The 24,621-nt window shown below is 30.6% G+C and overlaps 2 protein-coding genes across 2 annotated transcripts in view; one reads left to right on the plus strand and one right to left on the minus strand.

The window, feature by feature from the left end:
- Positions 1-17,523, minus strand: part of LOC143064723 (116 kDa U5 small nuclear ribonucleoprotein component-like) — a 33,852-nt gene extending 16,329 nt beyond the window's left edge. Inside the window, exons 1-12 of the mRNA XM_076237774.1 lie at positions 17,400-17,523; positions 15,403-15,547; positions 14,575-14,694; positions 11,741-11,856; positions 11,088-11,163; positions 7,885-7,950; positions 7,332-7,367; positions 6,825-6,915; positions 6,358-6,440; positions 5,720-5,886; positions 4,846-4,973; positions 155-218 (exon numbers count right to left, since the gene is read on the minus strand). Of these exons, the coding sequence (XP_076093889.1) occupies positions 155-218; positions 4,846-4,973; positions 5,720-5,886; positions 6,358-6,440; positions 6,825-6,915; positions 7,332-7,367; positions 7,885-7,950; positions 11,088-11,163; positions 11,741-11,856; positions 14,575-14,694; positions 15,403-15,528 (1,073 nt within the window). The 5' untranslated portion in view covers positions 15,529-15,547; positions 17,400-17,523. The remainder of the gene's footprint in view (positions 1-154; positions 219-4,845; positions 4,974-5,719; positions 5,887-6,357; positions 6,441-6,824; positions 6,916-7,331; positions 7,368-7,884; positions 7,951-11,087; positions 11,164-11,740; positions 11,857-14,574; positions 14,695-15,402; positions 15,548-17,399) is intronic.
- A 33-nt stretch (positions 17,524-17,556) lies between these two features.
- LOC143064724 (nuclease EXOG, mitochondrial-like) lies at positions 17,557-24,015 on the plus strand. Its single transcript, XM_076237776.1, has 5 exons — positions 17,557-17,706; positions 19,370-19,531; positions 20,165-20,304; positions 22,551-22,742; positions 23,562-24,015. Exons 1-5 carry the CDS (start codon positions 17,610-17,612, stop codon positions 24,003-24,005), a joined length of 1,035 nt encoding a protein of 344 aa, XP_076093891.1. The 5' UTR covers positions 17,557-17,609; the 3' UTR covers positions 24,006-24,015.
- The last annotated feature ends 606 nt before the right edge of the window (positions 24,016-24,621 follow it).

The following is a 24,621-nucleotide window of genomic DNA, read 5'->3' on the forward strand; positions in this document are numbered from 1 at the left end:
TATGCAAAGTTAAGCAATTTAGATTATAATGTCATACTGGATTGTTTAGAAAATACAATGCAGCACAAAAAATAAAATAAAGACCAACCTGATAAGCTAATAACTAGCAACAATATATATCATACATATATACTTTCTGGTGTATAAAACTTACGTTGCAGCATTGAAATATATATCACCCCATAATCTCCTTGCAAATTCTTTTTCATTTATACCACCTATAACAAAATATTTAAAAAATGTTATAAATTCATTTGAATCTAAATTTTAAATAAGTGATTAATAGATAGTACACACTGTTTGAAGATATCATTACAAAGTAGCTTGTGAGACCAAAAAAAAAACCTAGTTATTACTTACCCTCTGTTTTCTTTATTTAAAGGGAAATTCCGCGATTTTTTACTTATCATCTAATTATGTTCATCTTAACATAAAAAACACATTTGCAAAGTTTTAAATTTATATTCCTTCTAATAACGGAGAAAATCAAGTATTTGTAACTTTTTTGGTTGAATTCTCGAGTGGGTCGTGACGTTTTAGCGCGATGTGTTGAATTCTGGGAAAAAATAAAATCTGTTTAACTCTTATAGCTTATCGACAATATATGTAATTAAAAGCGCACAGCTGACGAATGGTCGTAGTTATTAACCACAATATAAGAATGAACGAAAATGAATATGCATATACCGTTTTGTATTGATTGAATTAAACTCCTATAAAATTATCTCTAGTAAATGTTTTCGAATAAATTTCATCAATTATTTTTGAGATTTTTTTCATAAAATATTTATTGAACATTTTTACTGATATTGAACTGAAAATATTTCAGTTCTATTTACCGTTATTGTTTTGATAATCATTTCAATGCAACTAATGTGTGAGCAGCGTGTGTATATTATTTTGTAAAGGTCATTGTATATTTCTCGGCTTGAGGTCAATTCGTTTACCTTGTAGCTATTTATCCGCAGGTGTGAGTTCAAGCGTACACAGGTATGAATGTTGTTATTTGGAAAGGATAACTTGACAGAAAGGATTAGAAAGAGTATGCTGTATTTAATACACTAAGATTTAATACACGATGAGAACAAGTGAAACTGCGAGCTACTGCTCACTGATGATACCCCCGCCGCAAGTGGATAATATTAATAGTGTAAAAATATGCAAGTGTTCGGTAAACAGGAAGTTGTCAAGTGATGAATCTGAAAACGCATCACACGGTATAGCTGACTTAGATAAACCCTGAAACCAAATTTCAGAAATCCTTGTATTGTAGTTCCTGAGAAAAATGTGACGAAAATTTTCAACTTGGCTATCATGTGTTGTGTAAAATCATACAAGTGTTCGGTAAACAGGAAGTTGTCAAGTGATGAATCTGAAAACGCATCACACGGTATAGCTGACTTAGATAAACCCTGAAACCAAATTTCAGAAATCCTTGTATTGTAGTTCCTGAGAAAAATGTGACGAAAGTTTCATGGGACGGACTGACTGACGGACTGACGGACTGATGGACGGACTGATGGACGGACTGACGGACTGATGGACGGACAGACAGAGGTAAAACAGTATACCCCCCTTTTTTTAAAGCGGGGGTATAATAAAGATACAATAATTAAATTGTGTAAATTAATTGAAAATAAAATTCAGATTCGTAATTCTGAAAGTGTATAAAAATAAAAGGAAACAATTTTTGATTAACTTTCTTAGCGGCAATTGGCGTAAAGATTCAAATATGAAGTAAAAAATAGTAGTTTTAATCTTTAATAAAAACTAAATGCAATATTACCCAATTTGATATACCATTGCACATCTGTTTGATATCATTGACTTTACCGGAATTTCTTAACTTGTATTCAAATCTGGCTGTGTTTAAATGCTCATAAAACTATCGCAATTTTAAAGTTTTTAATTGAAAAAAAAAAACAACATACAACATGCATGATTTTTTTTTAGTTTCTTTTTAACATTTCATTCTTACATAATTAAATTCATTTGACAATCATTTACACGAACTTTTTGTGAAAAGAATACCAATTATCTAAGCTAAGGCATTATTTTTTTTGAGGATTTTTGTACATTTTAAAAAAAAATTCTATGATAATATTTGTGCAATGTTGAACATGATAGCCGTCATTAATCCAAATAAGTAATACAGTAGTTGTAAAAAAACTTATATTTTAGTCATGCATAACTGATATTGACGAATTTAGAATAGTTCGTCCATACATCGTTGTTCTTGAAACAATCATTATTAGTATACATGTAAGTTTCCTGACGTATAAGCGCCATTGAGGATGAGCTCCAGAGAAAGCAGACTAGTAGCGTTTCGTTAGTTTGTTTGTTGGGAAAGGAGAGGAAATGCAACCACTTTTACAGATAAACGACAGAATTACCATACAAGCATTTATAGTCAACACAACCAGAAAGAGTTTCCATCGTTGGACGGGGAATATGAAGGCTTCCAAGAATGAACAAGTGACATGTCTAACTCTGAACAGTTAGAAAACGGACTATCGACATCGACCGCTTGTTCTTGATATTTGAAACTGCATGCATATATACGTATACGTTTATGATAGTGATGAGTTCTTGCGTCTGACAAAAACTAAATTCCTTCATGGTTATATCTTGCCATACGTTTATATTGGTTTGTAAGGTGGTTACTCAAAATCGTTATTTGAAAATCCTGTTTGTGAGATGTAGATTCATTTCAATACAGAAATTTCGTCTATATATTAAGTTTCACAAGTGTATAACACGGAGAAGCTCTGAAGGTACATTACTCCCATTTTGTTTGGGTGTGAACCATCGATGTTTACAGTAATATCAAAGAATAAGATGATGATGGTAGAAAGAACTATGGGCGTCATGTGGCAAATATTACATGCATATCGGACCATGAGTTGTCAATCTGTATGAAAAGCTTTCCAATACAACCATATTATTGAGAAGGAATGTTTACATGCTATACTCTCGTACTAGTATTACAGGGTTCTTGTGGCGTTCACCTTAGACACACATCTTTTTAACGATGTTTAAAAAAAAGACAGAACCAATTTAATGTCATATTTCGCTATTTCTTAAATATAACTAAAAGTCTTTCATCTGACAAGAATACCCCTATTTAGTGGACAAGTAATTTATTCTTTTTTCTGTTATTGAATACCAAGAAAGAAAATAAATCCCGAAATTAATTTGAAACTTTGATACTCAATAGTTTCCCAGGAAAATATTCACATCCCTTGGGGATAATCAGTGTTCGTCCAGTGGCATATATAAAATTGTGATGACGAATTCCTTCCTTTGTTCGTGAACAATCTTATTGAAATATAAATCTGTGATTTTACTATGTCCACAACTTCGATGAACCAAAGCAAATTATACATCGACCTTTATTTAAATCAAATTGGTCCTCTTCTTCTTCTGGTATACAATAGTCTATCGACATTCGATGATTACATACTGTTGGCATACGTGGACTATTCTATTTACAAATCTTTTACCCCAATTTATTCAAAATATATGTTTTTTTCTTATGTTCAATGTATACATGTATATATTTTAAATTGCGCTATAGTTCCGTAACTTTCTACCCAGTCGTATAAACGAATCGTCGACAAGTGCGTACATTTTTTTAAATCAATATTTCTGGTATGTTCCAATCTGTCCTTCACTACTGACAATGAGTATATATTACATTTTCCCAAATTCACCCTTGGAAAAAATATTTAAATAGAGTTTAATTTCATCAAATCTTATTTTTTGGGTATTATTTATATTTTTATGAATAATATTCTTTACACCAGAAATGTTATTTATAAACAAGCGTATGAGTTTAGTAATGACAAGTAAGACAGAGTTGTATATTATACATCTGATAGTTCAAAATGGAAAGTTATAAGTTATCGGCCGTGTACACTGATCAATACCTGCAGAAGTGAAACGATGCATGAACTTGCAAGCCCGACAGGAAATCGCTTGAATACCTGGACGTGTCACCTCACACCCCTCACAATACCTTTGGAAGTAATACCTTTAGCCATGCTGTTGATCAGATGAGGGAAGATCAGAATTTATTTGAAAAAAAGTTTATTACTTTAAAGAATTATGAACAAATTAGATTTTCGAAAACAATTTTCACGGAACACTTATTTATGATTTCAACTTTGACTTTTTACCTAATTCCAATATCAACAGTTTAAAAACAACAGACCATAATTTAAAAAAATAAGAATATTTTCCGTATCAAATTAGTTAGTCGGATAAAACAACCGTACGATTGACAAGATATCGACACGCAATTATGACTACATCGGTTACTGTAGTTTTGTTCCTTTGTGGTTTATAGACATATCGTTGTTATTAATCGGGAAAGAAGACAAAATGGCCAAACGAAGAGAATTGATACTCTAAATTTAAAACTGATGGTGATCGCTTATCTAGCGGAATAAAACTTTAATATCTATGAATTTGAGCATTTTTATACACAATGAACATAATATCAATTTTTGATTTTTTTGCGAAGTTTCCCTTTAACTGCTGTGATCTTGAAAATTTACTGAAATATGAATATTAAATTTTACTCTCAACAAAATCTGAGTTGACAATAGTTATCAAAGGTACCAGGATTATAATTTAATACGCCAGACGCACGTTTCATCTACATGAGACTCATCAGTTACGCTCAGATAAAAAAAGTTATGAAGCCAAACAAATACAAAGTTGAAGAGCATTGAGAACCCAAAATTTCAAAAAGACAACTGAGTTTGAATTTGGCCAACAAAATTTACCTATAATTGTACTGTACATATATATATATAACTGTATGGTATATTTTAAACTTACCATATGTATCACTATAAATTTTAGCAAAAGACCCCAATGTAAAACAGAATCTGAAGTATGAGCTAGCAAAGCACACATTTCCTAGAACAGGGGATATAACTTGGCCTTCATCTTCTTCTGAATATACACTGAAAGTAAACAAAGCAATGTAATTTTAATTTTATTCAATGACATTCATCTGCAGTTTAACGTAGAATGAGTATAGGATTCTAAATTGTTTTTAAATGAAGTCAAAATATTTATGCAATTTGAGCAAGGGTTTTTTGTCCCATGAAGAAGAATAATAGAAGGCTGAAAGACTAACCTGCAAAATAATTTTTCAGTAGTATAGATTTATGATGATAAGAAGGGTACTGTCTTTTTTTTTTTAATTTAACTCTTAATACGTTACATCTAAATGTACAAACTTCTGATTTCTTTACATCGGTCAAAATTTTACTCCACAAATTTGCCTGCTTGATATTAATTTTCAAAACTAGCTTAGACTGCCTGATACTTGCTAATAGTTTTTGTTTAAAAATATATATCTTTGTAATTTTTTTTTTATATATGTTGAGCACCCTGATACTTCTATTTCAAAAAGAGGAGTATCAACTTAAATTTATGTCATGATAATGTCAAATCTTTGTTTTGAATCAATTGTACTTTTAAAGCCATCAACATTTTCTTTAGAAGTAGTGCATATTCCACTGCAATTTGTTTAAGTTTTACGTAGAACTGTTAGTTCCCAGTCAAAATGTTTATTTTTATAAAATATATTCCTGAGTTTACATTGTTTTTATTTTCATTAAATTTGCAATTCAATTTTAACAATATTTTTTTTCCCTGGGCAGGATTGCCCTCACCATTACCTTTGGTAAAGTAGTTAACTAACCTGATTAAACTGTTAATTTCCTCCAGTATATGTCTGAGTTTATAATAAGCATCTGTTGGTGGTAATTTTAATTCCAGTATCAGTCGATCTACTTTGTTAATACACACAGTGATTGGTAGTCTTTCCTGTACAGCATGCTTTATCAATCGTTCTGTGTTCAACATCACCTGTATACAATAAGAAAAAAAAGTATGCAATAAAAAATTAATATCTTCAAGAATGACAAAAAAAAAAGGGTGGAAAACTGATTACTTCAGTGAATTTCTAAGTTAAAAGGATCAAAACTCTGCACAAAATCATCAAACAGGAACTTAATTCAAATTTGATCTGTTACTTCTCATGATAAAACATTACATCAAATATCAAATCAATATCTTCAAGCATGAAGAATGAAAGTGTGGAAAACTGATTTCCTGGACTAACGAGGTGCAAACGTAGTCTCCTTTGACTTCATCGGTAGGGGACTAATAAAGGCATTGTATCTTTTTATACTGAGTTCATTAATTCCAATCTCAGCTTGCCATAGCATTATCTCACTAGAAGCAAAACAGCTTATGCAGCTTAGATATATTCTAACTGGTAGGAATGTTTGTTACCTATTGTTTTCATAATACAAGTATCTGGATATATATACTTACACCTTCAGCTGCATCCACAAATATAACTGCTCCATCACTTAGTCTGAATGCTGCTGTTGTTTCATCAGAAAAATTTACATGTCCTGCAAGATAATAATGAAAAAAAGAATGGTTTATTTGATTATATTTGTGTGGTTTTCAAGGTAAGAACAACAGTTTTTCTTAATTTTTACAATCTTAACCTGTAGAAAATATGAAAAGTTTTTGATTTTGTGGTTTTGCCAATCTTTGCAAACAAAGCTTATTGAAAATTTGTAATTTTTTAGCATTTGAATTAGAGGTTCACCTGTTTCCACAAAACCCATGAAAATTGATATCCAACAAATTATAATGAATCAACATAAGTCTAGGTTATCAAGTTATTATGGTTAAGCCAAACATAATTTTAAGACTATTAAATTTTATCAAGAGCTAAGGAGTATGAAACAAGCACATAGAAAAACTGCAGTATCAGTTTAAAACAATACCTGGAGTATCAAACATATTGACAAGATAGGACTTGTTTCTGGTGTCTGGCAGCACTAGGGTTATAGGAGTCGATTTGATGCTGCATCCTCTCTTGAAAGTAAAATCATCTAATGTTTTATTAACGATCATTTAAATGGCAAAGTTTTAAGTTTTTTGGCTTAAAATAGCACTTTGATTAATTTCTAAATGAACAAATTGATCTTTTTCAAAGTAGTAAAGACAACACTTTTAATAGTAAAGATGACGAATTCCTGAGTTTCAATGCCAGTTCCATGCATATTTATGCAACCTTTACTGTGGAATCTGTCCACCATGAACCAATGAACATGTATTTGTAAAATGTATGTTTTATATATAAATCAATGTTTTAGATATCGCACATCTTTTGTTTCATAAAGATAACATGATGCATTTGTTTCCAACACTGTAGTTGATGAACAGACTTCATTTCAAATGGATGAAAACATTTGACTAGTCAAATTTTTTTAGGAAAATGAAATGCTTACCTCCTGCTCTGTAAATAAGATGTCTGAGTAACGAAGCTGAAAAGTAAAACAGGTGAGAAAATTGTCAAAACAATCTGTACGATAGTAAACAGTTAAATATTTGGAATACATTATCACAAACAAATAGTTTGTTGAATTAGGATTCAAATTTTGTCATTAATGCATTTCACTGTTTATTCTATTGCAAACTGTGTAAGCAATACATTTTATCTTATCGTTTTCTATCATTTTTCTTTATAAGGATTTCCCTCTAAGGCACGGTACAAGTAGAGCACAAAAAGCCAGAAAAAGATATGCAATTGCTTTCTGTTCTATAAAAGTAACAAATAATGTTAAATATTTTAGCAGTTTACAGACAGGTGTATGATGTGAAAAAAGTGAGAAAAAAAAATGTATTGGCAGATCATTGTCAAAAGCAGAATTCAACAAAAATAAGATTCTGACATCCAAGTATAATTTTATTTTACACCATCCTTAAACAGATGAAAATATGTAGTTTAATCAGAGCTAAAACAATGTTTGCTTTTCTTATAGCAAACAAATAAATACTTACATCTTTTTCATCATTGACCTGCATCTCAGGGTGTGTTTGAAGCATTAAACAATCAACAAAAGAAGTCTGAAAAATAAACAACAAATCTTAAAGACCAAACAGCCTATTGTTTATGCGCATCAACTAACGCAACTTGGTAGTGACATAAAAGCTCTATGACGTTGTTTCTAGCAATGAAAAACGTCAAATTATAACGTCCTATTTCGCGTTTTTCACGGATTCCAACATGGTGTACACGTAAAAATACGTCTCCCAAGAAAAGAGGAATTAAGCGTCGAGCTGATATCTTGTGGCAATTTTAAACAAATGGGCACACAGGTACTACGCTATATTTAACCTTCGTTCTAAAAAAACAATAAAATATAAATTTTGATCTCGACTTTTTTGCGCCGATCTGCATTTCTTTTTTTTTATTCTTTCACATGCATAGATTTTTTCTTGTATTTCCGCGGATCTGCATTTCATCTTTTTTTTATTCTTCCACTTTGTGTAGATATTGTCTTTCATTTACGCCGATTGTGTACAGGTTACCGGAGTTATTAGATAGGTGAAAGATTTTTTTATGTCCAATTTATGTTTTCTTGTCTGTGCGTCCGTTCGTTCGTTCGTCCTTCTGTCCCGCTTAAGGTTAAAGTTTTTGGTCAAGGTAGTTTTTAATGAAGTTGAAGTGTTCCCTATGATTTGATCCTTCTAATTTTAATCAATTTTTCAAAATTTTAAAAAATTAAGTATTCAGAAGGTCAGGCCGATAAAAAATTATTCCTAGAAGTTTTCACATACCGGCAACGTATGCATGTAAATGATGTCTGGACGATTCTCGTAAAATAATGTCCGATCTTGCAATGAAGTTAAAATTTATTTATACTGCTTATTTGACAAAATCTTATAACTATGACAAAGGGTCATTGTCGTTTGTCATTTTTTTCATTTCAAATTGTCTTAAGAAGAAATTATGAACATTTACCTGATCTCACTGAAGCTTACAGCTAATTTCCTAATGTATGTAGATCAACACTTTAGTTAGTTGATTGCTTTTTTTTGTATATTATGTATAATTATATTTTGATAATGTCCAATTGAATTTAAATATCATATTCATACAGGTTTACATACCTATATATGAAGATGTCAATCTTAATTACCAAGCTCGAATAAACATTTATACAAACAAAGCAAGGAATCCAACCAAAGTTTTACCCTACATGCTTTAGGAAATTAGCTGTAAGGGAAAACATATATAAAATAGTTGTAAATTTAACTTATGACAAAAACAATTGCTCCAAGAATAATATCCAACATAAAATCTCTCCCTTTCATTTAACTAAAAGGAAAGATTGAAAACAAATTTCGATTTTCAATGCCGGCAACAACCTTGTCTTTTTTTTTAATTTCCAAAATTAGCAATTTAGATTTATAATATTTTATCCTGTTGGAGAAATTTTACTTTGTAGTTTTCAACAGAAAATTATTTCTAAATTAATTTTTGAATTAAAAACTTTTTGTATTTTAAAGTTACTGTCTTGTTTATTCAAAACATGTGAGGTAGTAATAACATAGATTGTATTTCATGATAGATGTGTAATAATAACGTTTTAGAATCAAAAACTTTAATTCATATATTATACCTATAATTTTAATTTCCTTATATATCTTACATATTCAGAAATAATGAGTTCACAAACTAAATGGAATAATTTCTATACGCTCGTCTTAGTCGGAAAATATAATGGTATAAAGAAGTCCGTCCATGCTTTTGTATGTCCGTCTGTCAACAGTAGCAAATGAGTTCGTTATGTCAAACTTCTGAAATTGACGCGAAAAAAAAACACAAACATATAGTCTGATATAGTCAAATACTCTGTAGTTATTAGCCAGTTCCATCTTTTATTTCTTTTTTTTTTATTTTCAATAATTTTGCTGAGGGGCAGAGGACAAAAACAGACTTTCCTAACAAAAGCGGCGAAAAAGGTTATTTCAAACAATTTCCCATTCCGACGGATGAGGTTTCTGAAGGTTAATATTGTGCGGCAACAACATCATAAAATCTGATACTGACACGTGCATTTAATCTCTTGTATTTACCGGATAATAAAGTATAGGTGAATATAGTTGTTATTCTTGGAAATTTAAATGTGGGTTTCAAATGTCCAATTTGCGACTTTTTTCAAATAGTGCGCCAGCAAGGAAAGTTTGTACTATGACGTCAGATGCAATGTTCTGAAGAAAGACAACTCTTTTCTTCAAAACGAACGAGAAAAAAACATAAAAATTACTCATAACTTTTTTGAAAGGTCGGTGACATACACTTTTTTTGGCTTTATTTTGAAGAGTACACATGGCACTTTCCTTCTTGAAATTATTATGAAGAAGTCACTGGTAGATATCTTTTAATACTGGAAACGTTTTTCATTTTAACGTTTTATTTTTGGCGGGAATGAAATAAATCATATTTTTAATGATCAAAACAATAAGAGTCTTTTAAATTCTTGAACCTGTATTTGATAGATACAAATCTACTGTTTAACGTAAAACAAGAATTATGCTTGTAGGTTTGATATAAAGGATTTTTTGGAGAGTTAATATAACAAGCAAATATTAGGTTAATATTCGGGAAAACACGAAACTGAGGTTGCTATAGCGACAAAACTAAGTCGGTGACCCCAAATTTTTTTCATCAAATTTTGTTCCTCAAATCATGAAATGCCTTCACACAAAATTTTAAGGAAAAATCACTGGCAGAAATAAATAGGTTGTTTGGTCTTTAAATCTAGTTATATTGGTTAGGAAGTTTGAAGGTAGAGTATTTTTTTTTATATCCAAAATGGGATATCCCATACTAATTTTATGGTGATGTTGTTTATAGAGCCCATACATTTAGATACAATCAATATATACTGATCAATAAATTTGATATCAAATTATTCCTAAAGATTATCTATTTAACACTGTAGTAAAATCTTTTAAAAAATATTGTTTTTCTAAATATTAACACTGATTTTGTTTTTGAAAATTGTTACATATCGAAATACATACTGCAATACATGTATAGTTAAAGTACTCATATTCCTTTGCCCTGTTGATACTGTTTTTTTTTATATTTTGGCATTGTGCAAGCTATTAAATGTTTTTATATATTTAACAATACCTTGACAAATTTGTTTTCAATACCCATTGTAACACAGCAGTTGTTGAAATAATATTACCTTTCCATGGTGAAGATGTCCACACAGTGTTACATTTCTGATCAGATCTGGACTGTCCATTAAATCAGCCAAAAATCTGAAAATATTTATAAATTTTTAATACTTGCTCACCAATGATTGCACTACAAATCTATAATGCAATGTTAAATATTACTATTAACTAAATCACACTAAGCGGACACATTCCTAATTTTGAAACTACAATCCTATCCCTTTGTCACGAATTTGATCTCCTAAATTAGACTATTACCAGCTTTGTACTAACATAAGCAACATGACAGGTGTCACATGTGGAACAGGATTTATTACTCTCCTGGAGCACCTGAGATCACCCCTAGTTTTTGGTGGGTTTCGTGTTGCTTAGTCTTAAGTTTTCTATGTTGTGTTTTGTGTACTTTTGGTTGTAATTTTCTGTCTTAGCCATGGCCCATGGCCTTGTCAGTTTATTTTCAATCTATGAGTTTGAATGTCCTTCTGGTATCTTTTTCCCATCTTTTACACACATCCATACTTACTTTACTGTTTCAAAAATTTTAAAACACTTTTTAAGGACATCCAGGCAAATAACTTGCAATTTCTACTCAACATAATTGACCATTGCTTTAACAAATGATTTGTCTATGTTAGTTTTTAAAATTTTATTATCAACTTACTCCATATTATAAACTGTTTCTGGTAGATCTTGTTCAGCCATTGTAAATTTCTTCTTTTTCACAGGAGCTATAATTGGTTCTGTCAATGGCTGTGTATCTTCTTCTTGTACAATAGTCTGTTGACAAAAAATATTGATTTATTTATATTTTATTATATAGATTAGAATGTTGATTTTCCCGTTTGAATGGTTTAACGCTAGTCATTTTTTTATTGCTTGCTATTTGGTGTGAGCAAAACCTCTGTGTAAAAGACCCTACTTTGACCTATAATGGTTTACTTTTGTAAATTGTGACTTGGATGGAGAGTTGTCTCATTGGCACTGATACCAAATCTTATTATATCTATTATATGCTCACTCTCTTAATTAATAAAATAAATATGCCCACTCTTTTAACTTCTATTAATAACTTCATGTGTGTTCACGTATTTAAAATACCATATAAATATGTGCACTCTTTTAATTCATTTACTCTGATAACTAATCATATAAATATAATTGTGTCATCATGTTTTAACCACAGGTTTATGAACTGACAAATCATTTGATTCACACAACTTTAAAAATTTAGTGTTCTCAACTTTAGGAATGATGACAAACTATACAAGACATATTTATGCTTTTATGCAAATTTGTAAATTTGTCTGTCACAAATTTAAAAAAAAATCCCACAAAATGTTGTATCAAATTTATAACAATTGACTTCATAAATAAAAAGTGATTGTTAAACAATGTCAGTAAGGTATTTGGAGACAGATCTAGGGACCTTTGCAGAAAATTCAACTGAATATCCCAACATTGTAAATATAATTATTTGTCTTCACAGTTAAAAGTCACTGTGCACAACATAAACAAGTCATCAGAAACAACATACTGATACATGACCAAGCAAAAATAACAAGCACTTCTCAAAATTGTACAAGATAGAGATTTTCAGTTATATTTCTCTTTAGTGTTATAAATACAATCAGGGATTCCTGTACTTTGATAATAAAAAAAAAAGCCATTTTTTATTCCTTGTTCTTTTTTCTGTCCTTTTTTTGCAGTTTATTTTCTGTAGCTAACATTCAATATCAACATGTATATATAACATGTATAAAACATGTATATAACACAATAAAGTTTCAACACTTTTATCTTATCTGCACAAAAAGTTGAAATTGATGTTTATCAAACATTCAACATTTATTTCATTCTAAGACAATCAGAAGTTATTATTTTGTTAATCTAATATGAAAATTGTAATGGTATAATTAACAAGTCACTATTTCATAATACTTGATGAAATTAGCCTAAAAACCAGATGCTCCGCAGGGCGCAGCTTTGTATGACCGCAGAGTTCGAACCCTGAACAATTTGGGCAAGTATGGACACAACATTCAAGCTTGATACAGCTCTGAATTTGGATTGTGATTAATTAGTTGACACAACATAGGTTTCTGACACAGAATGAATGTGGTCTAAGAACTTAAACTTAAAAACTTAAAAATTTTAAATTGGACTTTTACCTATTATAATCCAATATCCAAAATCTAAATACATGGTTAGATTCAGCATATCAAAGAACCCCAAGAATTCAATTTTTAATGAAATCAAATAAAGGTCAATTTTGGACCCTTTAGACCTAAATGTGGACCAATTTGATAACCGGGCCCAAATATCAAAAATCTAAATACATGGTTAGATTCATCATATATCAAAGAACCCCATATATTCAATTTTTGTTGAAATCAAACAAAGTTTAATTATGGACCCCGATTTGGACCAACTTGATAACTGGGCCCAAATATCAAAAATCTAAATACATGTTTAGATTCAGCATATCAAAGAACCCCAAGAATTCAATTTTTGTTGATATCAAACAAAGTTTAATTTTGGACCACGATTTGGACCAACTTGAAAAACTTGCCCCATAAGCAAAAATCTTAATACATGTTTAGATTCAGCATATCAAAGAACCCCAAGGATTCAATTTTTGTTGATATCAAACAAAGTTTAATTTGGACCATGATTTGGACCAACTTGAAAACTGGCCCCAAAAGCAAAAATCTTAATACATGTTTAGATTCTGGACAGCATATCAAAGAACCCCAAGAATTCAATTTTTGTTAAAATCAAACTAAGTTTAATTTTGGACCCTTTGGACCTTAATGTAGACCAATTTGAAAACAGGACCAAAAATTAAGAATCTACATACACAGTTAGATTCGGCATATCAAAGAGCCCCAATTATTCAATTTTTGATGAAATCAAACAAAGTTTAATTTTGGACCCTTTCGGCCCCTAATTCCTAAACTGTTGGGACCAAAACTGCCAAAATCAATCCCAACCTTCCATTTATGGTCATAAACCTTGTGTTTAAATTTCATAGATTTCTATTTACTTATACTAAAGTTATGGTGCGAAAACCAAGAAAAATGCTTATTTGGGCCCCTTTTTGGCCCCTAATTCCTAAACCGTTGGGACCAAAACTCCCAAAATCAATCCCAACCTTCCTTTTGTGTTCATAAACCTTGTGTTTTAATTTCATAGATTTCTATTTATACTTAAGTTATTGTGCGAAAACCAAAAAAAATGCTTATTTGGGCCCTTTTTTGGCCCCTAATTCCTAAACTGTTGGGACCAAAACTCCCAAAATCAATCCCAACCTTTGTTCTGTGGTCATAAACCTTGTGTTTAAATTTCATAGATTTCTATTTACTTAAATTAAAGTTTTAGTGCGAAAACCAATGTGTCTTCGGACGACGACGATGACGACGACAACCCCTGACGTCATACCAATATACAACCGCAAATATTTTGCGGTCATATAAAAATTAAAGCTCTTTAAAATACCTCTACTTCCGGACCATACACCTCCTCTGCTGTAGGATAATATTTCTTATCCTCATGTAAGACAACTTGCATCTCAGCTGCGTCATCAGCGTCATCAGCATCCATGTCATCATCATCATCCTAAAATAAAAAGACAGTCAAAATTTAATGGTCCAATGTATGAAAGTTTTACAAGTGTACATTTGTATGCAGGAAAATGTTGTGCTTAGGTTTTAGGGAGACTGCTTTTTCAATATTATTACATGGTGATATGATTATACTACGAATAACACTGTTTGTGGATAAGAGTGAAACAATAAACTTACTGGTATAAATTGTTAATGCTTGTGTCATTTTGATTGTTATGCAAAAAATGGATTGACAAATTTTCATGATTATTAATTAAGGAAAATTCAATATGAATATTTTAAAACTACTTTTTTGGTACAGTTTGTATATTAAACCTCCAACACATTTATGTCAGGTTGTGTTCTTTTTTCTTTGACAATACATGACTTAAAAACATTTCCAAATGAAAAGAGATTTCTGGTTGACGAACTGCAACTTATCACAATATAGACTAAATTGTAATTAAAACTAAATAAATGTGAATTTAACCAGGACACAATACATCAACTCAGGTTGAAATGTAATGGCAAACACTAAATTCACTCTGGTAGTGGTGGTTTTTGAAGGATAAACAAATGTCATACCTGTTGATGTTTAGGGGAGCAAAGTTTGTTTTTTTAAATTATTGAATACAAAATGTACTTTTCCCTTGTGCAAATGTTGTGAAGAAATTTTTAAACACCAATATTTTCCTGTTGTTTACATTTTAAATGAACTTACTTCCCCTGCATATTCAGCCATGGCATCCTCTCTGTTCTGATCTTCATCTGCATCCTCATCTTCCTCATCACTATCTAATTCAGGACCTACATAATTACCAAACTCATCATACAGTTCCTGATCCATCGTAAGTCAGGACAAAAATCTGTAAAATGCAGAAAAAAACCAACATTTGAAAGTGTTTTTATATCAAAACATATTTAATTCAGTAATATAAAGTAGCTTTCAGTATGTTACGTAACTGCCAGTATTTTTAGATATATTTTTTAGTCTTTATGTTAATAAGATTTTTATTCTGCTTCATGTTGACCTAGGCAAGCCATTTTCTATGGGATTTTACAGAATGCTGTTATATTGTGTTGTTATACCACCATGACCACTGTCCTAGGAAACCAAAATACAAATGTAGTTGAGAACTCATAAACATATGTGCCAGTCCAATGCCTGGAGCCTGTTATTTATACATGTACAAATGTATGATATCCTTGGTTGCTGTCTGTCATATTTATTTCAAGATTTAAAAGGGGACAAAGTTCCCTATAACAGTAGAAAAATCAATCCAAAAAAAATAAAAAAATAATTATCGGGGAACTCAAAATCGTTAACTCATTTTTCGTCACTTTTTTTAATTCCTGCATCTGCACAGAAATCCACAATGTACTTCCTTTTTCCATTTGTTTTCCGGTCTCGTTTGCATGAAACTTTGAGTAAAATATATATTTATCAGTCTAGTATAAAATAGGAAGGAATGCAATACCAATTTCATTTTTAATAATTCCTTGATATGAAAAAACGTTACCTGATCATATAGCGTTTCTTTGTTTACATTGCATATGACATCATAAGTTAAAGAACATCACAACTAAAATCCCTAACAACAGAACCAAAATCGGAAACGTTACGGTATTTCTGTTTTGAAATTAAAATATGTTTGAATTAAAAAAAAAATTAATTCATACAGACAGTCCCCTTTCACAGGTAATGATTATGCCTGCCTCATATTATGATAAATGATTCCAAGATGCATTTTTGTGTAGTTAAAAAGAAGTTCTTATAAAATAGGAGCACTGTATACTGTTGTAGACCATGTAGACCTGGAGATATGTGGGCATCTAACTGGATGAGTTAGGAAAGATCTCCTTAAGCTCAATAGGTTAGAGCAATTCTTTGAAATCCCTGACATACTGTTGGTACCATCCATAGATTTTCACAATATTGGCACTGCGAGCATCTACTAGTGTACACAACTGTATGTAAGTGTCTGGCAGTTTGATATGGTTATTATGTTTGACAGGTCATTGGATGACTGATACATGTACATGTCTGACTGACATGCAGGGAACTGATCAGAGGGTTTCAGAGTGACTGCTGAGTTGTACAGTAACGGACCTGTGAGGTCAAATGGATGATGTGCAGCCGAAAAAATGAAAAGAGGGAAGGGTGTTGTAGACCTGGAGTTATAACGGCGTCTAACTGGTTAAGTTAATAGACTTTTTTAAAGCTGCCTTAGGAATAAGGTTTTTGAATCCAGTTGGTTCAATATTATACTTTCTGTCTAGTAGTAATAAGCTTCCAATCTTAGGTTCGAAAAGAGTAACAAAAGTATCATTAGGACATGACAGCTACGGTTCCTCAACTACTTTGACAGGTAACTCAGAGTGAGTGAGGGATAATAATACCTATGACTGTATGATACTGTAACAAGATCTTTGAGCGGAAAGAAATATTGCATACAGATTTCTCTTAATGTTGGACAGAAGGTCAAATCGTGCGCAAGATGTTCATGCTTCCAGTGGCACAGCAGACATGTTACATTTATTTTGTATTGACTATGTTAAAATTTGTGCTTAATATGGATAATTTTTTTCACAACAGTTGTGATTTTTTTAGTACAAATGACAACAAAGCAAAAGTAGGGACCCAATCTGATTACGGTGGTCACAGAAAGGCACATTAACCGGCACTCTGTTAAATAATTGAGTTGCGTAATGGTATACCTGATCAGTGTAAGATAAAAGTACTGGAATCAATAGATAAAACAATATTTCAAAAATACATGTGGGACGCCGACACCGGAAGTGTACAAATAACGTTTGGCCTTCGGATTTCTCTAGATTTCAGCTTGTATTAAAACGAAACTGTCCGAGAGTGTTTTTTTCTAAATTCTTTATCAATTACGGACGAAGCAATCAGCATTGAATACGGAAATGTCACAATTTATGAAAGGAATAATCACAGGCACATTCACAACACTTGCAGCAATTGGCTCTTATCGAATTTTATTTGAAAATGATAACCAAGAAAGTAATGAATTTAAAAAACAAAGATAAAGAATTATTTGAGTTTTTTGCAGTGGTATAAAAATATTAGGATAAAAGTTTCTATAAAATTTTTGTTGAACACATAAAATTTACTATGAGTCTGACACTTACAGTTATATATACTGTCTTCTATACATGAGGGTAGTAATTCCCTTTATCGTCAGGCATCAAATGGTCATTTTCAGTTGCTGCAAGGATTTGTATAGTCTTACTATACAAATCCTTGGTTGCTGTGAGCGTTAAAATTAAATTGGTAAAAATTTTACAGTGATTCATCAAAATATCTTTATCTTCCTCAATCTTTACAGTGATTCGTCAAAATATCCTTATCTTCCTCAATCTTTATTCATCAGAGGTCCCAAATAATTATCGTTACTGTCTTTTTTGTGAATAGTATAATGTGATTCATCAATATCAGTCGATTTTTTTTATCATCTAAGAGAAAGTATACAGTTAATTAACATCATGCACAAAAAATTACCATTAATGTTATTTGGCAACAATTTTACCATTATTTGTCATGAAAGAACCCCCATTACCACCCTCCTATATCTAATAATAATCATGATAATACTGGCATACAAAGTTATTAAAGGTTGGTTTTTTATATGAAAGCTATTGTCACTACCATATAAATCTTCAATTGTCAGCTTTTTTGTAAATAATATGTAAATAAGTTTGTGCAAATATAATTGTCTATATTTAAGCCTTACTGATAGTAATGTTTCAGTGAAAAAAGAAGAAGATGTGGTATTATTGTTAATGAGATAGGTACAACTATCCACCAAGAAAACAAAATGACAACAAATTTGATGAGTGTTTTCTTGAACTTACAAATGTATGTCCATCAGATTTATATGGAATCATCAGTCTACACCTATAGCTATACCACTCTTTTGAAGAAAACTTACAGATCTGATGAGTCAAATCTTAACAACTAATTTTGATAGTTAATATGTTTTGCTGTTAAACCATTATCCCAAGCTTTTGAGAAAGTTTATTGCTCACAAACTTGTCCTGAGTGCAGAGCCTGTACTAGTTCATTGGTTGTTGTTGGTTTGTCTGTCTTTTTATTTGTTTGTTTTTTGTTTGTTATTTATTATAAAAAATAATATTTTCAATTGGTTTTCTCTTTTGAATTTTACAACATTTTGTCATGCATAGACATTTTATAACTTTACTATATGAAGGCTCTACAGTCCCCTTTTTCGTTTACATCCTTGTTGATTACTCTCAGTCAACTAGTTTTACTTCTTTTTCTATTCACTGTAACATCTGAGAACATTAAAATCTTATATGAGATTTTCAGTAAAGCAGTGTTAGAGAACCCATTTATTACATCACTATTTAATAGATTTCTAATATGTAGAAAGTTAATCTAAATTGGGTAGTATGAAATCATTGATAAAAAATATATCTATGGTAGTAATTTTTTTGTACTTGACCAAAAATGTAATTTATATTGTACATTTTCAGAAATAGAATTAAAATAATAAATCAAGAGGAATTATCTGAGTCATTTCCTCTTATGAAAATAAAAGTATAACTGCTTCTTGAAATGAAAAATTAAAATCTATTGCATTTTATATGAACTGAACAGACAAGATGATCAATTTGGCCAGCAACCCTCTTTTTTTTAATTGTAGGTTTATCATCAAAGACCAGGGCAAGTGAGACTATTCTCAAGTATGGCATACCAGATCGTGGGCCAGATATAAGGGTTTATGATAATCACATCTTATCATATGATCAGGCCAAGAAAACACCTGTTTGGGTTGCTGAGTATATCACCAAGAGAAATATTGATGGTAATAATTAACATTATGTGAGCCTTATAATTCAAAATGTCTGTAACCTTGGTGACATGAATAATCAAATTGAATTTGTATTAAGAGATCATTTTCTGGTCATAATGTATACACACACTTTTTCCTCCTATTGTTCCATAATTATTTTTTTTGAATAATTGCGGTTTTTAAGAATTTCTATTCCCCTGCAATTTTTGAGAAATTTTATAATTTTGTCAGTCTTGAATAAATAGTATTTTTTTTAATTTAAAAAGATGATTTGCACTTATTGATTTTATTTATTTAAAAATGACACCAGTAGTTAATCTTTTACTACTATACAGAGTAAGGTTATGATACCATTTGAATTCATAACATGCATAATGAAGAGAGATTTTATAGTGGTTTTGTTTTTCATTTGTTTGTTTGGTTTGGTTTTCATTGCAGTTTAAACATTCAAGGTCTTACAGTCATTTCATAATAAATCCTCCATCTCAAAACTAAATGAGACTCAGAAATCATTTAAGTGATTGTGGGATGTTTTTCAATGAGACAACAACTCAATGAAACATAAAAGAACAACACATATAAAGATACATCTTTTAAATGTCACTTAACAGTATTAGAAATAAGTTAAGTGCTCTATGATTTCAGGACCGGCAGACAGAAGAAAAATCAAATTTAAATCTGATCCAAATGTTCAAACTGAGTTCAGTGCTGAAAACTCTGATTACCTAGGAAGTGGTTGGTCTAGGGGTCATATGGCCCCAGCTGGGGATAATAAACACAGTCAGGTCAGTGGTAATAGATTAAATCATGCTGTATATATAATCTTTTATTTATTAGGAATTTAGTAAACACATTTCAATAAGGGCACTCTCCATAGTATGAATATTGTAACAAATAGTTTTTAGGGTGTAGTTACCATATATATTGAGTACAGGTATGTATAGAATCAACCCAAGTTTTTATGAATATTATACAATTACTGTCTTTTGATGAGGAAAAGATAGGGTTTTATTGACTTTTGAAAAGCTGATATTTACTGAGGCAAATGGCTGAGGTGAATATCAGTTTTCCAAAAGTCAATTAAACCACCTATTTACGGAAACAAAAGACAGTAATTGTTTTATTCAATATTCCAAGAGAGTATACAGAGAAAAATGTATGTTATGACAATTATTTGGAAAAAACCAATTGTGCATCATACGATTTTAATATATTTATATATATATATACACGCAAAAGCATATGATTTTTTGCACGGTGAATATGCTTATTTATTCCAAATCACATTCATATAGATAAACCTTCTAAAATTCTATCAAATTGGAATAATCTTATTTACTAGTATATTGATAATTCCCAGAGTTGCAATTGCAAATTATATACTAAATCAGCATGGATTGTTGTTTAATCTTCATCTATTGATTTTAATTGTTTCAGATTTAATTCATTTATTGTCTAAAAGTTATGATGGAAACAATCTTATCTGGATACATGTAGATATCTCTTGGTCAGTACACATAATCAGTAATTCACATGTTGAAATATATCAATGAATGCTGAAATTGTATCACTAGATATATAAAAAAAGTTTTGAACACATAAGCAAAGCTGTCACCCTTTTTGTCGAGCCTCCGACTTAAGTCGAAAAAGCGAGACATAGCGATCCTACATTCCGTCGGCGATGTCCACAATTATTCACTCTGTGGTTAAAGTTTTTGAAATTTCAATAACTTTTTTAAACTATACTGGATTTCTACCAAACTTGGACAGAAGCTTGTTTATGATCATAAGATAGTATCCAGAAGTAAATTTTGTAAAAACAAAATTCCATTTTTCCCGTATTTTACTTATAAATGGACTTAGTTTTTCTGCGGGAAATATTACATTCACTCTGTGGTTAAAGTTTTTGAAATTTTAATAACTTTCTTAAACTATCCTGGGTTTGTACCAAACTTCAACAGAAGCTTGTTTATGATCATTATATAGTATCCAGAAGTAAATTTTGTAAAAAAAATAATCTATTTTTTCCATATTTTACCTTTAAATGGACTTAGATTTTCTGGCAGGAAACAACACATTCACTCTGTGGTTAAAGTTTTTAAAATTTTAATAACTATCTTATACTATTTTTAGTTTGTACCAAACTTGGACAGAAGTTTTTTTATGATCAAAAGCTAGTATCTAGGAGGACATTTTGTTAAAATTTTATACCTGTGTATCTGTATTTTACTTATATATGGACTTAATTTTTCTTCCATTTAACATTACATACAGTCTGCAGTTAAAGTTTTTAAAAACATTTATTAGATTCATAAACTATCCTGGATTTTTACCAAACTTGGTCAGAAGCTTCTAACAATCAAAAGATGATATCAAGAGGAATATTTTTAATGATTTTTTTTCTCTTTTTTGTTGAGCCTGCGATTTACAGAAAAAGTAGGCGAGACACTGGGTTCCGCGGAAACCTTAAGAATTTTTTTATTATTTAATTTGTCTGAAGTTTGGTAGAGACTTTTATGATAGTAAGAAAAACACATTTAAATATTAATAATAGGATTATATGTATTATAGATTGAGAATAAGTTTTCTTTGGTCTCTTTTTTTCCTACACTTCCATTTATTTGACCGCATAATTTCCTTCAGTTCCTGAGATATTGATAACCAAAACTATATGGAAATTTATCTGAAGGACATTTTAAATTAATACTGATCAAGTAAATGGCTCCTGCAAATGAATTTTGGGAAGGGAATGCTGCGAAAAAATTAATTCAGTAGTGAAAGTGTTAAGATAATTATTGCTCAAATACCTTTAGAATATCTAAAGTACTGGATTTGTTTAAATTTTATTTTCATTTTCCATAATAATTCAATGTTACATTTGGTATATTATCAAATCACCTATTGATTGCCTTTAATTTTCCTTAAATAATATTCCCCTTGAATTGAAAATAAAAATTACTATTAGTTATTTCACTATGCCATAGCTGCCGTACTATTCAGTAGTAATTATAATTTTTCTGTTTTATTACAGGAAGCAATGAAGCAGTCATTTTATTTATCAAATATTTTACCTCAAAACTTGGAAAATAATGGAGGATTCTGGAATAGACTTGAAATGTACTGCAGGGATCTAACAAAGAAATATAAGGGAGTCAGAATAATTAGTGGGCCTCTAGTTTTACCTACCACAGATGAGGATGGATTGCATTATGTAAAATATCCAGTAAGTCATCCATTCAACTTAACTTTTATAATTAGTGTGGGCCTTATGTCTGTTTGAAACTTTTTCCAAATGATTTCAAAATATATTTGAAATAAAGAATCAGCTCAGTGGTGAGTGCATTTAAGACTAATTGGTGGCCTTCGGCTGTTGTCTGTCCTTTTGTCAGGTTGTTGTCTCTGACATATTCCCCATTTCCATTCACAATTTTATTCAGTAGTGAGTGCTTCAGTAGTGACAAGATTTACAACATATCTTTCTTAGAATCACTATTGATGAATTTAGAAATTGATCTTAAGAAACTTAGGTTCCAATTCCCATTGCAGAGTTGACAATGGATAGATTTGGCTTTTCTTTGAAGGTATAGTTTGGTCTTATCAACTTACATATTCAAATACTTATACACCCTTGGCTTTCAAATTTTTTGAAGGGAGCATTTTAATCTAGAAAAGTGCTTCTGACGCCCAAAAGTTATAACAGCTTCAAGTTTGATCATTGTATAATTTATGTAATCAATATGGGTATTTAACTACTATTCCATAACACCAGTCAAGTCAAAATATTGGTTAGTTCTATGTCAAAGGCATCCCTGAATTAAATGTATGATCTATAGGAAAATGCATTGAACTTCAATACTGAGGAGACCAGACTCCAGCCTACATTAGTTTCTCACCAGAAATTTGGAGAGATAAAATATATATGTATTAGCAGGGCACTTCAGAAAGTGCTCTTTCTCTAAAATTAATTTTTATGTTTTATGGAGAACATGTTTATTACCTGCTTTAATCTTTATTTTATTAAAATTTTGTTTTTACTTTCCAGGTAATTGGTAAAAATGAAGTTTCTGTACCAACACATTTGTATAAAGTGATAATTATAGAAAATGAGAAATCAGAACCATTAGGACTTGGTGCTTTTATTGTTCCAAATCAGCCAATAGGATTTGAGCATAGCTTGAAAGATTTCCAAGTTGATTTGAAAAAACTTGAAAGGTCTTCTGGAATAACATTCACACCAAAACTTGACACTGTGAAAATCCCTGATTTGTGTCAGATAGATTCATGTAATTTGATGAAAAAAGACAAATTTGAACTGTATATGATTGGGAGAAAATTACAAGGAGCTAGAAGTCTGAAATATTTAGAGAAAATTTGGTCAGAAATTGAAACAAAAAACTTAACTCCTGATAGCTATTTGATAAATCTTTACAATAGCAGAAAACTAGAATTAACTTATGAAGAAAAAGTTGTAAGGAATAAAGGTTAAAAAAAGTTAATTGTGTTTTACTGGTACGGTAAACCTATGAAGCACAGTCACATAGTAATATTAAGGATGTTTGCTCCTCTACTTTTTGAATTTTTGCCAGATTTTCGGGATCCTCTGGTTTCCATGTATTAACATTAAAAAAAAATGCCAACTAAACCCCTACTTTTCTTTTCATATTTTTATTACATATTATTTAAAAAGCCATATTTCAAAATCTTATGAAATCCTTGTTATTTCTTCATAGTGTTTTAAACAAAAAAGATGCCAATGTTAAGTGAAAGAAAAATCTAGAGAGAATTATTGCCCGCCAAATTTTCAACGGCTTATATCTCGAAAACAAGCACACGGACCCTCCATTTTTTTCTGCTTTTTTATACTTTCAATTCATAACAATCTTTTAAAAAGTTTGTGTTATTTTCAAACAGAGTAGCCAACATCCTTAACAATAGCTTTTACTAGTGCTGATCAGGGAGCAAAAACTCACTACTAATTTTAAGCTCACAAACAAAGGAGTAGGTTCAGTAAGGTCCTAAAATGGCCCCCTTTTTTAGCTTAAATTTCAATTTAGGATTTATTGACCAATATCACAATGAAACATAGCTAATATATAGACTAA

This window comes from Mytilus galloprovincialis, chromosome 2 (assembly GCF_965363235.1).
Source record: "Mytilus galloprovincialis chromosome 2, xbMytGall1.hap1.1, whole genome shotgun sequence".
NCBI classification, from domain to species: Eukaryota; Metazoa; Mollusca; class Bivalvia; order Mytilida; family Mytilidae; genus Mytilus; species Mytilus galloprovincialis.

What these genes read in the sequence shown, in the direction of transcription:
- LOC143064724 (XM_076237776.1), top strand. Translation starts at nt 17,610, where the DNA reads ATGTCACAATTTATGAAAGGAATAATCACAGGCACATTCACAACACTT. An exon ending in CACCAAGAGAAATATTGATG is followed by an intron (nt 19,532 to 20,164) that starts GTAATAATTAAC and finishes CTATGATTTCAG; the next exon opens with GACCGGCAGACAGAAGAAAA. An exon ending in GGGATAATAAACACAGTCAG is followed by an intron (nt 20,305 to 22,550) that starts GTCAGTGGTAAT and finishes GTTTTATTACAG; the next exon opens with GAAGCAATGAAGCAGTCATT.